Source organism: Salvia splendens, chromosome 3, assembly GCF_004379255.2.
Source record: "Salvia splendens isolate huo1 chromosome 3, SspV2, whole genome shotgun sequence".
Lineage (NCBI taxonomy): Eukaryota > Viridiplantae > Streptophyta > Magnoliopsida > Lamiales > Lamiaceae > Salvia > Salvia splendens.
The window spans coordinates 4,177,271-4,194,385 of NC_056034.1; the positions used below are offsets into that span (position 1 = coordinate 4,177,271).

General features: G+C 40.1%; 1 protein-coding gene across 1 annotated transcript; it reads right to left on the bottom strand.

Moving 5' to 3' along the window:
* Window positions 1–10,180: 10,180 nt before the first annotated feature.
* Window positions 10,181–11,569, bottom strand: LOC121795657 (protein VAPYRIN-LIKE-like). Its single transcript, XM_042194206.1, has one exon. It carries the CDS (start codon window positions 11,567–11,569, stop codon window positions 10,181–10,183), a length of 1,389 nt encoding a protein of 462 aa, XP_042050140.1.
* Window positions 11,570–17,115: the final 5,546 nt, after the last annotated feature.

Genomic DNA, 17,115 nt, shown 5'->3' on the forward strand with positions numbered 1-17,115 from the left:
TTTGGTTAGTGATGAATGAGAAATAATGAGAGTAATGGGGATTATATAGAAATCAATGGTGAATTATGATTGGCTGGATGAGGTGAGGTGCGGATTGCCGCGCTGGCAGCGGGAGAAAAGGGAAAAAATTTGAATTGGATGCGTAGAATAATTTTGGCGGGTGCGAATCCGCTGGATCACTAACTATCCTTTCCATATTTACGAAAGTAATGGCCTATAGGACTAGAAGCCCATATCAGGCCCATTTATTTTAATTAACAGTATATCAAATTTTGATTTTGTTCAGTTTAGCATCACGTGAAATCGGAAACTGGAAAACATTTATTTCTTCAAGCGCACGTTTGATTTCCTATAATTAATAGGAAAAGGTGATGACGTATTTTTATTTAACTTAATGTATTTGGATTTATTTAGCTTTCTCATTTTTATATATATTTGATTTTAGCAAGCTTCTCGAGTTTTGTAGCAATAAGGGCAAAAATAAGCGAAACAAGAGAGTATTCGAATTTTATTGAATTTAAAATTCAGTGACTCGACCGAGCCACATAGTGGTGCTAAATCACTCGGTTGAGTCATACCCGCTTAAAAATGCAGGTGTCCCCCGAGAAGGTGACTCTACCGAGCCGTTTATGGACACATAATAATTCAGTTGAGTGAGACATTCAGAATGTTAGAGATTATCTTACCTTTTGATGCCAAATCATTTCACGGTTAGAGTGCTAGTATTATTTTCTTGCCAAGGAATCCAACATTTCAATTAGGGATATCATATGTGGATTTGAAATATCGGACACTTAAGATTGCAAAACTATATACTCCGTATTGGATTTGTTTCCTTGTGATATACTAATACTTTTATACCAGAATTAAGATTCTTTATACATATATAGAGTTATTCTTCCATTATAAATTGTATTCGAAAATTATACTATGAAATTTCTTATTTAACATAGATACAGTACTAAACAGAGTAGACAATTAACGTAGTCGTGTTTATCTATTTATATTCGTTATTATTACTCCCTCCGTCCCGCACTACTCGCACGTATTTCCTTTTTGGGCGTCCCAAGTTACTTGCACTCTTTCCATTTTTAGTAAAAATTTTCACCTACAGCCGTCATTTTTGACTTTCCTATACACTCATTCCTTAATCTCCGTACCGAAAAGGAAATGAGCGAGTAGCTCGGGACGGAGGGAGTACTATTTTACATTCTAATTATTGTTCTTTATGTCCTAACAATCATAACTCCTGTTTCGATCGTTAATTTAGATTTGTTTGTATTCTTTCGAGATCTTGACTTTTATCATTGGTCATACTACATGTATAATGAAGGAGATGTATAATGCATTCTCCAATCGATTGCACGATTAATCAACTCACACTTTCAAAATAGTGTATAAAACACGAATGCAATTAATTTATCAAGTGGGCAAATAAAAACTTGCGACTAGTTATTTTTAAAGATTAAAATATCAGCCAATTATGTAAGCAAAAAAGTGGACTTTTGTTTTTAGCTGTGATTATGAAGGCATGAAATGACATTCCAACAACTCAATAAATATTTCTAATCTCGCGTCATTGGCACTTAATTATATGTGATGAATCCGCGAATTTTTGATGGTGATGAATGCAGGAAGATGCAGATCACGACACAGAGATTTTACGTGGTTCGATTTACTGAGGTAAATCTACGTCCACGGGAAAAAATGAGGGCAGAGTTGTATTGCTTGATCTGTTTTCTTACAGCTTACAATACAGACTTGCTATTTTGTATTTTATCTCTAGAAAGCGAGAGAGTCTAACCCTATCTATCTGATCTAGGTTCTATTTATACAAAGGACCAAGATCGTGGCATGCAGCACCATTTACTAGGCAGTGGATGTCGTGGAGATCGTGGCGATCTTGCATGGGTCCACTATCCTGCATGAGTTAATGACTGCTTGACACCACTAAATAGATCGTGGGTGTAGTGGAGGTGGAAATCCTGCATGAGTCCACTATCTCCTAGTTCGGTCGAATACTGAGACCGAACTGCTGAATTATTGCCGAGCAGCTTTTGCCGATCTGAGAGTAGAGCTTGATGCCGACCTGAGAGCAGAGTTTGATTGGTTGGCTTTTACCGAGCTGTAGGCTGGGGCCGAACTCTTTGATTGTGCCGAACTGAACTCTTTAGTCATGCCGGACTGATACTCTTTAGTCATGCCGAACTGATACTCTTTCTTGGGCTTTAGGCTGATGGGCTTTGCTGCTGTTGGGCTTGTTTAGTACGTACTCCATCACTACCCCCCCCCGAAAAGTGAAGTGAATCACTTCGGCATTCTGGATAAAGGTACGGGGTAAGTTGATGTTTGTCCTCGGTCTGATGAAGTGAACTCTTCTTTGACCGGACTTGGTTTGCGTCCTAATTTGGCGAGTTTTATCGCTCGGATCGAACTTTCCGTTGTCCTAATTTGGGGATCGGACTTTCCCTTGTCCTAATTCGGCGAGTTTTATCGCGTGGATCGGACTTTCCCTTGTCCTAATTCAGGCAAGTTTTATCGCGTGAATCGGACTTTTGTTGCAGTTCGTTTCAGACGAAGTGCTTGATTTTTAAGCCGAATTGTGGTCTTGTATCCTCTTTAGAAGCTTGGACTTCACAATCGTTGGCTTATTGCAGTTCGTTTCAGACGAACTGCTTGTTTAAGCTGAATTGTGGTCTTGTATCCTCTGTAGAAGCTTTGACTCACAATCGTTGGCTTGTTGCAGCTCGTTTCAGACGAACTGCTTGTTTAAGCTGAATTGTGGTCTTGTATCTTCTGTAGAAGCTTTGACTCACAATCGTTGGCTTGTATATGTTCTAAGAAGGGGATCAGCCTTCGAAGAACAAGATACCTCAGTAACATTTGTAAGAGACGACACGCACAGAGACAGACAAAACACACGGACAAAACGCACAGAGACAAATAAAGACCAAGCAAACCAAATAAAGCACATTGACCGAACAGGACTCAAGACTGACTGACCGGACTGTCTCTTACAAATGGAACTTCTTGAGGTTGGAAATGTGCCATGTTCGGGGTACCTGTTCTCCTGACATGTGAGCCAATTTGTAAGACCCTTTGCCGAGGACTTCTGACACCCGATACGGACCTTCCCATGTGGGTTCGAGCTTGCCCAGCTTTTCTGCTCGGCTTACTTCGTTGTTTCTCAAGACGAGATCTCCCACTTGAAATTGCAGCTTCTTCACCCTTTGGTTGTAATACCGGGCTACTTGCTCCTTGTACTTGGCTGCTTTTATGCATGCCAATTCTCTTCTTTCTTCGGCAAGATCTAGCTCGGCTCTCAGTCCGTCGTCATTCATTTCTGCTGAGAAGTTTAGAGTTCGGGGACTGGGTATGCCGATCTCCACCGGAATCACGGCTTCAGTGCCGTAAACAAGACTGTACGGAGTTTCACCGCTGGAGGTTGTGGGTGTAGTTCGGTAGGACCATAGGACTTGAGGGAGATTTTCTACCCATTGTCCTTTGGCTTGTTCTAACCGAGCTTTTAACCCTTTCACCAGGATACGATTTGTTACCTCCGTTTGTCCGTTTGCTTGTGGATGAGAGACCGAAGTGAACCGCTGTTGAATATTCAGCTCTTGGCACCAATTCTTGAACGTCTTGTCGGTGAACTGAGTCCCGTTATCCGAAATGAGGATGCGGGGTATGCCAAATCGGCACACTATGTTCTTCCAGACGAAATCCAATGCCTTCGAGCTCGTTATCGTAGCTAATGGTTCAGCTTCCACCCACTTCGTAAAGTAGTCCACGGCAACGATTAGGAATTTCATTTGCCGAGGAGCTTGAGGAAGTGGTCCCACTATGTCTATGCCCCATTGCATGAAAGGCCAAGGGCTTTGCATAGTGTATAGATCGGTCTGCGGCATCCTCGGGACATTTGCATGAATTTGGCACTTCGTACACTTCTTGACGAGCTGCACTGCCTCTTGTACCATGGTTGGCCAATAATATCCCCATCTCAGAACTTTTTTAGCTAAAGCTCTGGCTCCGATGTGGCTACCGCACGATCCTTCATGAACTTCTCTGAGGATGTAGTCCGTCTCTTCTGGTCCTACGCACCGCAATAACGGCTGGAGGTAAGACTTTCTAAAGAGGACTCCTTCATGAAGTTCGTACCGAAGTGCTCGGCACGTGATCTTCTGAGCTTCTCTCTTATCCTCGGGCAATTGTCCTTGATCCAGATACTACAAGATCGGCGTCATCCAGTTCGGCGAGCTGGATACTGAATGTACCTCGGCTTCATCAATGCTTCGATGCATTAATTCTTCCGCCTTTGAGCTCGGATCTGAGGCCAACTTACTTAAGGTATCTGCTCGGCTATTTTCCGCTCTGGGAATGCGGATTATCCGAAAATAGGAGAAACTTCGGCTGATGCTTTGCGCTTTGTCCAAATACTTCTTCATTCTCTCGTCACGAGCTTCACTTGTACCCAACATGTGATTTACTATGACTTGTGAATCACAATGGACTTTGAGAGATTTGACGAGCAGACTTTGCGCTAACTGGAGTCCGGCCAGGAGGGCTTCGTACTCGGCTTCATTATTAGTAGTGGGGAATAGGAACCGAAGTGAGTAGGTTACCTCGTGTCCGTCGGGAGCGACAAGTAAAATACCAGCTCCACTTCCCATCTTGTTTGAAGCTCCATCTACGAATCCGCTCCAGCAGTCCGGCGGCTCTTCTTCGGATTCCAAGGGCTGTGCTAGTTCGGTATTGGCAGAATTTTTCTGTTCGGCAATGACAGGGATTGCTTGATCGAACTTGGCCTCTGCAAGAAAATCTGCCATGGCTTGTCCCTTGATGGCTTTTCGAGGTAGGTACTCGATTGAGTGTTCTCCCAGCTCTATGGCCCATTTGGCGATTCTGCCTGATGCTTCTGGCTTGGTCAAAACTTGCCGAAGAGGCAGATCGGTTAAGACGCATACCTTGTGAGCATAGAAGTATGGCCGCAGTCTCCTTGCTGCATTTACTAACGCCAGAGCAATTTTCTCCAGAGGTTGATACCTTGTTTCTGGACCTCTTAATGCTCGGCTTGTAAAGTAGATGGGAAACTGCTTTAGGCCTTCTTCTCGTACAAGCACCGCGCTAATGGTTTGATCGGATGCCGCTAAGTATAAGAAAATTACTTCGGCTTCGGTTGGAGCAGAGAGAATAGGAAGCTCGGCTAGATAACTTTTGAGCTCGTCAAAGGCCTTTTTCTGCTCGGCTCCCCACTCGAACTTTGGTGCCTTTTTCAACACCTTGAAGAACGGCAGTTGCTTTTCGGCTGCTTGGGAAAGGAATCGATTCAGTGCGGCTAGACATCCGGTTAGCCTTTGCACGTCATGTATGGACTTCGGCATTGCCATGTTCTGAACGACTTGAACTTTTGAGGGGTTTGCCTTGAGTCCGTCCTTTGAAACCCAACAACCCAGAAACTTTCCCGAATCTACCAAAAAGGTACACTTTTGGGGATTAAGTTTGAGGTTGGCTTTCTTGAGCACGTTGAGAGTGGACTTGAGGTTGTGCTCGTACTCCGAAGTGCTTTTGCTTTTGACGACTATATCGTCAACATACACTTCGACCTCCTTTCCAATCAGGTGCCGAAAAAGCTTGTCTACCATCCTTTGATAAGTGGCTCCGGCATTCTTTAAACCGAATGGCATCTTTTTATAAGCGAAAATGCCGAAATCGGTAATGAAAGCTGTTTTCGGAGCGTCACTCTCATCCATCAATACTTGGTGATATCCTTTGTATAAATCAAGAAAACAGAAAATTTCGAAGCCGATCAAAGCTTCTACTTTTTTATCTATATTCGGAAGGGGATAGCAATCTTTAGGACAGTGCTTGTTTAGATCGGTAAAATCTATGCACATCCGCCATCCTCCTTCTTTTTTCTTGATCATCACAGGATTGGCCACCCAGGAAGGATATTTCACCTCGAATAGTACATCTGCTTTTAGTAATTGGCGGACTTCGTCATGGATGACCTGGCTTCTTTCTGCCGCAAAGAGTCTTTGCTTCTGTTTTACTGGCCGGATTGAAGGATCAATATTTAACCGATGAGTGATTACCTCGGGGGGCACTCCGGTCATGTCCAACGGAGACCATGCAAAGACATCTTTGTACTCCTTGAGGAGCTGAATGGTCTTTTCCCGGAGTAGAGGCGTTCCTGCGAAGCCGATCTTGACCGTTCTGGATGGATCATCTTCGTATAACTGAACGGTCATTGAGTTCGGCTCTGAAGTGACTTCGGTCATCTCGCTTGCCTTTGACTCCGGTTGCTGTGATTGCTATGCTTGATGGTGCCGAACTGATTGCTCGGCACTTTTAAGCGCAATCTGCAGACATTCTTTTGCTCTCTTTTGATCACCTCGGATGACCGCTATCCCACCTTTAGTGGGGATCTTGATGGTGAGGTGATAAGTAGAGCAAACGGCCCGAACTGTGTTGAGCCAGTCTCTCCCCAGGATGATGTTGTACGGGGACCGAGCTTTCACCACAAAGAACTCGATCATCGTATTGGAGCTTGTAGGCGCTTTTCCCACCGTGATCGGAAGGCTGATAATACCTTCAGGGCGGGTGTCCTCCTGAGCGAAACTTTTCAGAGGAAGTGGAGCCGGACTGAGCCGAGCTGGATCCACTTCCATTTTATCGAAACATTCTTTAAAAAGAATGCTGACTGACGCTCCTGTATCCACAAATACTCTGTGGATCAGTTTGTTTGCCACTCCGGCTTGAATGACAATAGCGTCTTGGTGAGGAGAGATGGCTGGGACGGGATCGGCGTCTGAAAATGTAATCACTTCGTCTTTCTTCAGCCTTTTATGTGTTGGCTCCTCTTGATTGGAACCTCTGCGTTCTGCTTTTAGGGACGACTTAGTCTTCCCGGCAGGGAGAGCATCAATAGTCAGGATTACTCCATCATATTGCGGCTCGTCGTCGTCTTCGGGATCCTCATGCCTTTAACGTTCCTGTTTTCACAAGAACATCAATACCTGCAGCCAAATTTCGGCACTCCTCGGTATCGTGACCGTGGGTTTGATGGAAGGAGCAATATTGATCCTGAGGTCGCCGCGCGGCTGATTTCGTCATCCGCTTTGGTCTTTCGAACATATCGGAATGTAGTTCGAAAATTTCCGCTCTTGACTTGTTCAGCGGTACGAACTGAGCGGGCGGCTTCTCGGGATTGAGACGGGGTCCCAATCTGTCTTGCACCGGAGCCCTTTGAATTCTTTCAAATGGAGTCCGGCGAGGATGCCCCTGATCGCTATGATCGGGCTTCCTTCTGTCTCCTCGGGACGATGAGCTGTCTAACGACCGTTTGCGACGGTCTGCCTCATCGGCCCGGGAGTACTGGTCCACAATGTCCCACATTTCCTGAGCTGTCTGCGGACCGCACTCAACGAGCTTCCTGTAGAGAGCTCCGGGCAGGATTCCATTTTGGAATGCCGAGATGACAAGCAGATCGTTGAGATCGTCTACTTGCAGGCATTCCTTGTGGAATCTTGTCATAAAGTCGCTGATTCTTTCGTCGCGACCTTGACGAATGGAAAGCAGCTGAGCCGAAGTGATTCGGACTTCCGCTTTCTGAAAGAACCTCCTGTGGAAAGCATCCATTAGATCTCGGTAGGATCTAATGCTGCCTTGAGGAAGGCTGTCGAACCACCTTCTGGCGTTCCCGATGAGCAGCTCGGGGAACAGCTTGCACATGTGGACCTCGTTGAGACCCTGGTTCGCCATGTTATATTGATAGCGTCCCAAGAAATCATGAGGATCCACGAGTCCGTCATAGGTTATCGACGGAGTTCGGTAGTTCCGCGGCAAAGGAGTTCGGGTGATATCGTCCGAGAACGGAGTCTTTAATGCTCCGTACATGGCGAACCCGACATCTCTTCGGTACGGAGGAGATGGAGTTCTCCTGTGGTTCCGGTACCGAGGAGGAACAGGAACATGTCGAGGTTGAGGATTCTTTCTCCTGGAAGACACGTCACTACTGCGGTAGTGACTTTCATGCCTAGATGAGGAGGGAGAATCCGTCGTTGTCTTCTCCGGCTGTTGGCTCTTCTGCAGGAAGGTTAAGAACTCCTCCTGCTTCTCGACCAAGAACAGCTTGACAGCTTCATTTAAATCGGGCTGCTGGGAAGACTCGGTGCGATGACTCCTGGAGTGGCTTGTTCCTTCTTCGTGAGAACCGGAGGTAGATGTCTCCCGAGGCCGTTTTTCAGACCTGCGAGCTGGACTAGCTTCCTCACGGTTATCACGAACGGTATTATGGGTGTTATGTGATCTGGTATGCATTTTTTTGGGGTGGAAAAAGGGTTAAAAATTCGCTTTATCACAAATTTGGTTCTCTGTTTCCCACAGACGGCGCCAGTGATGAATCCGCGAATTTTTGATGGTGATGAATGCAGGAAGATGCAGATCACGACACAGAGATTTTACGTGGTTCGATTTACTGAGGTAAATCTACGTCCACGGGAAGAAATGAGGGCAGAGTTGTATTGCTTGATCTGTTTTCTTACAGCTTACAATACAGACTTGCTATTTTGTATTTTATCTCTAGAAAGCGAGAGAGTCTAACCCTATCTATCTGATCTAGGTTCTATTTATACAAAGGACCAAGATCGTGGCATGCAGCACCATTTACTAGGCAGTGGATGTCGTGGAGATCGTGGCGATCTTGCATGGGTCCACTATCCTGCATGAGTTAATGACTGCTTGACACCACTAAATAGATCGTGGGTGTAGTGGAGGTGGAAATCCTGCATGAGTCCACTATCTCCTAGTTCGGTCGAATACTGAGACCGAACTGCTGAATTATTGCCGAGCAGCTTTTGCCGATCTGAGAGTAGAGCTTGATGCCGACCTGAGAGCAGAGTTTGATTGGTTGGCTTTTACCGAGCTGTAGGCTGGGGCCGAACTCTTTGATTGTGCCGAACTGAACTCTTTAGTCATGCCGGACTGATACTCTTTAGTCATGCCGAACTGATACTCTTTCTTGGGCTTTAGGCTGATGGGCTTTGCTGCTGTTGGGCTTGTTTAGTACGTACTCCATCAATATGTAATTCAATAAATAATTGAAAGCATTACTACAACTTATCTGATAATACACGTTACCGCAAATCAAATAAGCACTACTTCTCAGTGAGAATAACTTAATACAAGCGAAAATAAAAAATAAAAAATGCTTCTTTTGTTAGTGACCAAAGCGACAATATCATGAAAACCATTGCTACCAATGAAGTTGATTGGTTTGATAGAGGCTTTGTCTGATAGAACATAAAGAGGGCATTCTGTACATGTGAGGTTAATAGGGAATAACAAACAATGGTTTTAATAAATGCAAATATTGTGAATTAGGGTGTGCCACCTCGACCGGATAGATCTTGTCCTGTAAGCTACTCAGTCAGGTGGCAACTCAGTGCCTCCATTGAGCTGTTTAATCCGGTCGGGTGGAGTGTTGTCTGCAACTCACCACCTGATTAGATGAAATATAGTGTTTGTCTCTTTATTTTAGATATTAAATAAATGAATGCTGTGTTATATGCTTTTTGAAGAAGGGTTTGCTAAATAAATAGCTACTTTAATTTAAATATAGTTCAAACCATAGTCTTCCAAATTAATACTACTAGCTAGCATGATCTCGGACTATGCAGCTGGTCTTTTTTTAACCCTAAGTATTCTTTAAAATAAGGTATTTTTATGGACTAATATTATATGGTGACTATATGTCATATAGAAAAGTCTTTTGCTTGTGAAATATTCTACGGAATATCCATATTCAAATTACTTTCTAACTAAACCACAACTAGCTGGGTCACCAGATTTTAAGTAAATCATAGTAAGAGTTTAGATTTTCCTATATTCTAACCATAAGAAGTAGTAGATAGAATCTTATGAATCTCAAATACATTCCTTCACATAATTCAATCAAGAACAACAAAAAACAAATTAACTTACAGTTAAGATTTCATTTTGATTCCATTACATGAGTTCAGTATTCAAGAACATCACCCAAAGAGAACAGAGAGAGCAGGGCTAATATCAACAGATACAAAAATCTGATCGCATTCTTCTCATTATCTATAATGCACCCAAAAAAAAACAACCAAAATTTCATATATACAAACATCAATCTTATCAAAACCCCTCTCCCCGTCTAATGTAAAGGGTTGACAAGAGAAGGATGGTTCAAATCAAACTTGACCACCCCACTCAAACTCTTGAGACTGGCCTTAGCCCCATGAGACAACAAGTACATAGCTACCTCCACATGCCCCGCCTCCACCGCTCTCAGCAGCGGAGTATATCCCGACCCATCAACCGAATCAACACGAGCCCCGTGGCTCACGAGAAGCCTCACACTCTCCAAATGCCCCTTGAATGCCGCCCTATGCAGGGGACTCCACCCATTCTGATCCACCCCATTCACCTTCGCCCCCTGAGCCAGGCAGCTCTTCATCGCGTGCACGTCGTCCAGCCTCGCCGCCCTCTGCAGCGCGTCCCCCAGCTGCAGCACGTCGTAGAGGTGCGAGTTCCCCCTCTCCACCGCCAGCCCAAACGCGGTCTTGCCATCCCTGTTCACCGCGTACTTGGCAAACACCGCCTGGGCTAATAACCGCTCCACCGCGTCCAGGTGGCCATTCTCCGCTGCAAAATGCAGCGGGGTCCACCCCTCGCGGTCGGTGACATCCACGTCAGCGCCCACTGAGATGAGAAACTGAATGGCCTCCACATGGCCATTCAGCGCAGCGATATGCAGGGCAGTCCTGCCCTGCATATCGACTGCGTTTAAATCGAGATCCACGTGGCTCAGGCACACGATCTCCATCATGTCCACGTGGTTTGCTGCCGCGGCCACGTGTAACAGAAGGTCAACGCTAGGATCAACCACGCATCCTGATTCAATCAAGATCTCCAGAGACTCAATCTTTCCAGATTTGACAGCTAAACACATGAGAGTCTCATCCTCATCACACCTCTCTCTGCAGCTAGCAACATCCGCCCCTGCCTCGATCAGTGTCGAAATAAAGTGAGATTTCCCATTTGCAACCGCGGATCTGAGCAGAGAAGAGAGCTGCTTCTCATCACAGACGGAGATTGCCTTGGAGAATTGGAAATCGAGCTCGAGGGAATTGGAACAAGGCGAGAGGAGAAACTGCGCGACGTTTAGGCCAACGAAAGAGATAGGAATGGTGGCGTCCTTGAAGATATGAGGGCCAGGCTTGGAGAAGAGGTGGAGGAGGTGATCATGGCTGGCCTTTCTCGTGGGGAGCATCGAGGAGCGAACGACGACGGCTGGAGGGGTGGAGAGAGGAGGCTGGTGGTGAGGCTTGGTGAAGGAGAGGGAGAAGGAAGCAGTGGAGAGAGGTGGGAGGACAGAGAGAGAAGGGTGGAGGGAAAAAACAGATGGATCGGTTGATGTGAGGGAAACAGCAACTGGCATGGTGTGCATTAGGTTTGTGAGGTTGAAGGTTTGGGTGCATTTCTGGCCTTTGGTGAATGAGAAGTTGAGTTCTTGAACTTCTGGTTTGATCAGTCTGTCCATGGCCTTCACCTTCTTCAACTTTTCTTCTTCTCAAATGTTGTTTTGAGGGTTGATTTTGATTGGGAAATGAATGATGGGGTTTGTGTATTTCTGTTGTTTGTTTGTTGATATTTTGTACTTGGCATTGTTTGAATTCTTACATCAAGGTTTTTTGTGGACAAATTATAAATAGTTTTAAAACTTAGTGCCTTATTTTGGGGGGGGGGGGGGGGGGGGCAGGGTCAATAAAATGACAATAATCTTTTGTTAATTATTGGTGGGAAAAGACTAAAGAAAGCCCAAGTTCCTTGACCAAGCCTAACAAATTACTGGCTCATTTTTCCCTTCGTTTTTTATACTGTATATAATTTGAGAGATTTGTACATGTAATTATTTATGTCACCTTCTTCTTCATCCCAAGTTTAATCGAGGCATTGTTTTACTTTAAAATTTAAAAGGGTGTTTAGTGAGTTAACGGGAGAGAAATAAGATTAAATAAATAAGTGAAAGAGAATAAAGTGGGAAAATTAAAAGTATTCATTTTAGCAAAAGAAAAAATTACTCATTTAGTTTGGAATGTTAAAAGGAACATAAATAAATTAATTTTGAACAAAAGGAGCACTATTTGGTACACTCATTTTATAATTTCATGTTTTATTTTATCAGTATAAATCACATTAATGTAATCTAAGCTAATAGATTTTGGATTCCCTATATTTTGGGCGTCTCACTTGTATTAATATTGATACTTGAAAAAATATATACTAGGAATATAAAGATTATTGGTATAATATAACAAACTCTAATCATAGTTTTTACTTAAATCTAAAGCTTAAGAAATTTGTATGACTCAGTTATGAAATGATCAATCCTAATAATAAATTATCATGTAAAACTTAAAAACAAATGCCAAAGATAATTATAGATCTATTTATATATAATCAATCATAACTAATAAATGTAAAATGAAACACGAATAAAAAATTATGTTGAAGAAGAAGATGTAAGAAAAAACTAGTACTATTAGGTTGTATTTGAGTAAATACCAAACAAAAGGTTGTGAAATCTTACACAAAATGCTTACAAACATAACATAGGACGCAACATGTATGAATAATTCAATAAAATGACTTTGTCAACGAAACTAAGAAGCAACTTCTTAGAAACTCACTTTTATGTCTCAGGCAAATCCAGAGTTTGGGAGGATTTGCTATTTGTTAGAGGTAGAAAAGAGAGTATAATTTTAAATTTTAGAATAAATATTAATTTGAATTAGATATTTATGACTTAAGCAATGTGTTGGCAACAGAAAAACAAATATTTTGTTCGTCCCATTCAGGATAACCACATTTTGTAATGACATAGAATTTTAGACAGAGTTATTGAGTATATTTATAAATAGAGAGAGACCGAAGTAATAGAATTAATATTTTAGTGAAAAAGAGAAAATAGACAAATTTTGTACTAAATACTATGAAAATAAGACATCTTAATTTAGACAAATTGATAAAGAAATATAAACATATTAAATGAGACAGGATAAATTAATTTATAATTTTCAAAGTGTAATATCCTAAAATAGGGAGTAATTATCCTACTCTCCTTAAAGTAGTATAGAAATTTCACAATTCGTTTGTCTTTTCTATTGGCATCAAAAATCGAGATAAGAGTGTTGTGATGTCTCTATAGTATTGTCAGTTATACTAGTATATGCCATCAAATAGTGTCATAAATATAATCCTGTTTTTGCTTGTATGTACAAAAACCTCAACAATGTATAATCAATGATATCTTGTGTAGTGCGATGCTCATAAGGTGAAACAATGAAGTAAATGATAGAAATGTAGGAAAAATAAATAGTGTATTGGTGGTACTCTGAATTTGAAATCATATATAAATAAGCCAATGTATAGTCAAAATTTGTAAGTCAAGTCGATAAAATACTCGTTATCGTATGCTAAATTATATCACGGGCTTTTAGTTGGTGCTATCCGATTTTCGTATTGCCCATAAATAAAATGTCTCATTTTAACATCTCAAACATGATAAGCACTGCGAATCGAATTTTACGAGTTCCAAAAATTAAACAAAGATGCTTCTAAGCAATAGTGACTGAATTAACTCAACTTTAAGGTGCTGAAATAATTATTCAATTGGGTAAAGACTAATTTATCTGTCACGAATCTGATCATGTGAACCAAATCATTAATTAATTTCAATTATTTTATCAATGATATCGAATCATTTAACCTAAACACCACCCAACAGCTATACTAGTATACGAATACGACCATCATTATAAGATAAGGAAAACCCAATGCAAAATAAATATGGTTCCAATAATGCAATTGCTTAGATTTCAAAAATGTGTTGTAGTTGCAGTTGATTTAAAGTTATGATATTTAAGAAAATCCACCCAATGTATATAAACACATAATTATTCGAGTTAAATTACCATCGTAAAAAAAATAGGGTTATTGTTGCTGAAGTTGGTGCTTATGAATCAAGGATATTTTCCGGACAATTCATGACCAGTACTCCATATTTTTGGTTTTGAATTACGCCTTTTATTATATACTCCCTCTATTTCACAATAGGAGTCACTCTCATTTGTGGACATGTGTTTAAAAAATGTAAAAAACAGTAGGTTGGAAAAGTTAGTGAAATATGTAATTCACTTTTTTATATTATTTTTATAATAAAATGTGAGTGAAGTTATTTAGTGGAATGTGAGACCTACTTACCATTTATAATAAAAATAAAGTGTGACTCTTTTTATGGACGGGACCAAAATGATAAAGTGTCACTCTTATTATGGGATGAAGGGAGTAATTCACAATCAATATTATTACGCTATTTATAACATAATTCACCGTCAAAGGTTATTATTAGTCGTGAATTTCTGAGTTAATTATTAAGAGTACCCATCCCTCTATTAGGTATTTTTATGTTAGTGAGTAGTTTATCTTTATTATCTAAAAGACATTATTTTTTCGATCGACCATGTTTGTAAGAGCATTCGCAATAGCGGACTAAAGGTAGGACTAGCGGTTAGGGCATTCGCAATAGCGGACTAAAGTTCAGTGGCAGAACCAGAAATTTAAATAAGTCGAGACTGATATTTTTAAAAATATATATATAGTATGAAAATGTTTAATTTTACATATAATGTTTGTACAATTTTTACGACACACTAGATGATACTCCCTTTGTCCACGAATAGGAGTCTTGTTTTTCATTTTAGTATGTCCGTGAATAGGAGTCCCGGTTCCTTTTTAATGTAAATGGTAATAAAATCTCACATTCCTCTAACTCGTTCCAATCACATTTCATTTTAAACTAATACTATATACAAGTGGAATTCAGATTCCACTAACTTTTTTTTCATTCACTTTTCTTAACATTTCTTAAAACTTGTGCTTTCAAGAACCAGAAATTAAACTTCTAATAGTAGACAGAGTAAGTAATTGTTTTCGGCAAGTAGTCTATCTTCATATCGCTGAAAAAATTGTCTCATTTTTAATTTTTTTTTTAAATAAAATTTCTTTCTCGGTCTTAGACAACTAAGATATCATTCTCATTTATCTCTCATTATACTTTGCAAATCTATCATAATAAGTTGTATCCAAATTAGATTAAGTCCAAATCCAAGTACCAACAAAATTAAGAGGCATTGAGGCATACAAAATTTATAAACATGAAAAGCACAATTACGTACTGCACTATTGCTGCAAGTTAGATTATTTTATTCGATTTTATTATATTTTGTAATTTTATCAAATAATTAACATTTACATACCCTAATATCCATCAAAATTCTTACCAGAATTATGCAAATCTCCGGCAGGGGCGTGACTCGTGATTATTAATTTGGGCTAATTATGTCAAAGCATCATTAGTTAATTTAGTATTCGATTATAGGCCAAAAATAAAAAGCAGCCCAAAAATATAATAATTGGTCCAAAATTAAGAAGCCCAAGTCTCTGTCTTCTCCCCTAATTCAATTTCAGAGACGCTGAGCGGAATTCGCTGGAACTGGACGATTGGAGTGCAGGGGCGGATGCCGGTCGGAGGAAGGCCGTAAAAGGGGGAATCGGGGTCGCGGGGGCTTAGCCCTGTGTAGTTCCGCCGCTGGGGATGTCCGTCCGCAATAGCGGACTAAGGGTATGACGAAAGGTAGGACTAACCAAAGTAGGACGAGCGCTCGTCCACGCCCTAAATCGTTAGTCCTACCTTTAGTCCACTATTGCGCGGACAGAGCACGGACTAACCGATTTTTTTATTTATTTATACTCAATATTTATAACTTATTGCACTTCATTTTTTGTATATTCGATAAACACCAACAATTAAAATGAATTAATCGTATTTTTTAATTTATTTTATTGGCTAGGGCGTCGGCTAGTCATAGTGCTGGCCTATTATTGTGTTGTGGTTAGTCCTAGTGATGTGGCAGGCTGTGGTTAGTCTTAGTGACGTGGCAGGAGATGTTTTGGTTAGTCCTAGTATTAGGCTATTGGTTAGTCCGCCTTATCGTGGATGCTCTTATTTCATGCCCAAAAATTTCGGACTCGTTTGTTCATCATAGAGTACGTCCATAACTATATGATATTATTTTGTTTTATTTTAGACTATCTATAAAAATGAATTATATTCTATTTTAAATAAATTTCTCTTTAATAAAATGACCTTCATTCTTCACTAATACTTTATTCCATTTTCTCTCTATATCTTTTTATTTTGTCAATTTATATCCAAAGTCTGACATTAACCACTCAGATTATAAATAGTGACCAAAGGTACTATTAGCTTGGGTATTGATTTAGAGACATAATGTCTCTATGCCATAATACCCTTATGTTATCTTGACATAATTATATTTTATATTGTGACTAATTTACCCTCTTGTTATTTTAGAAACATAAATATTAGATTATGAAGTTTAATTAATAGGCACATGCTTATCATGCTTGCATTCATTGTATTCATAATTTTAAATTGAGTATTTAAAGTCTTAATTAGAGTATTCATACTTTTAATTAGAGTACTATTAAAAGTATATTTCATAATTTTACAGAAATAATCATATATTTTTAAAATATAAAATTAAAAATGATTGTTCTTACATATAAAATTTTTTAGTACTATTTTTATAAATAAAAGTTATAACGAAAAATATTATTTATTAAAAACTGTTTTATAAGCTGCTTAAGGGGATTGATAAGATATGTATTTTAATTTACATAGGGAATTTTAGTTTGGGAAAAAACAATACAATGGGAATTATAATTTGTACGAGACAAAAAAATATGCTATTTTTCGGGTCAGTGATAAAAAATCAAATATGGAGTATAATTTATTTTTTAGTTAAAACCACTAAGATATTATAATTATGAAAATTATTTAAAGTATTATATCTCTAAAATTTAAATAGTACATTTATTTATTTTTAATTAGTTTCATACTTATTTTATTACTAAGCAATATGAAATATAGAGGATGTGGTGTGATGAATTTTCTAATTAAATTATGAAAACTCTAAAGTCAATTTATATAACGTATTACGT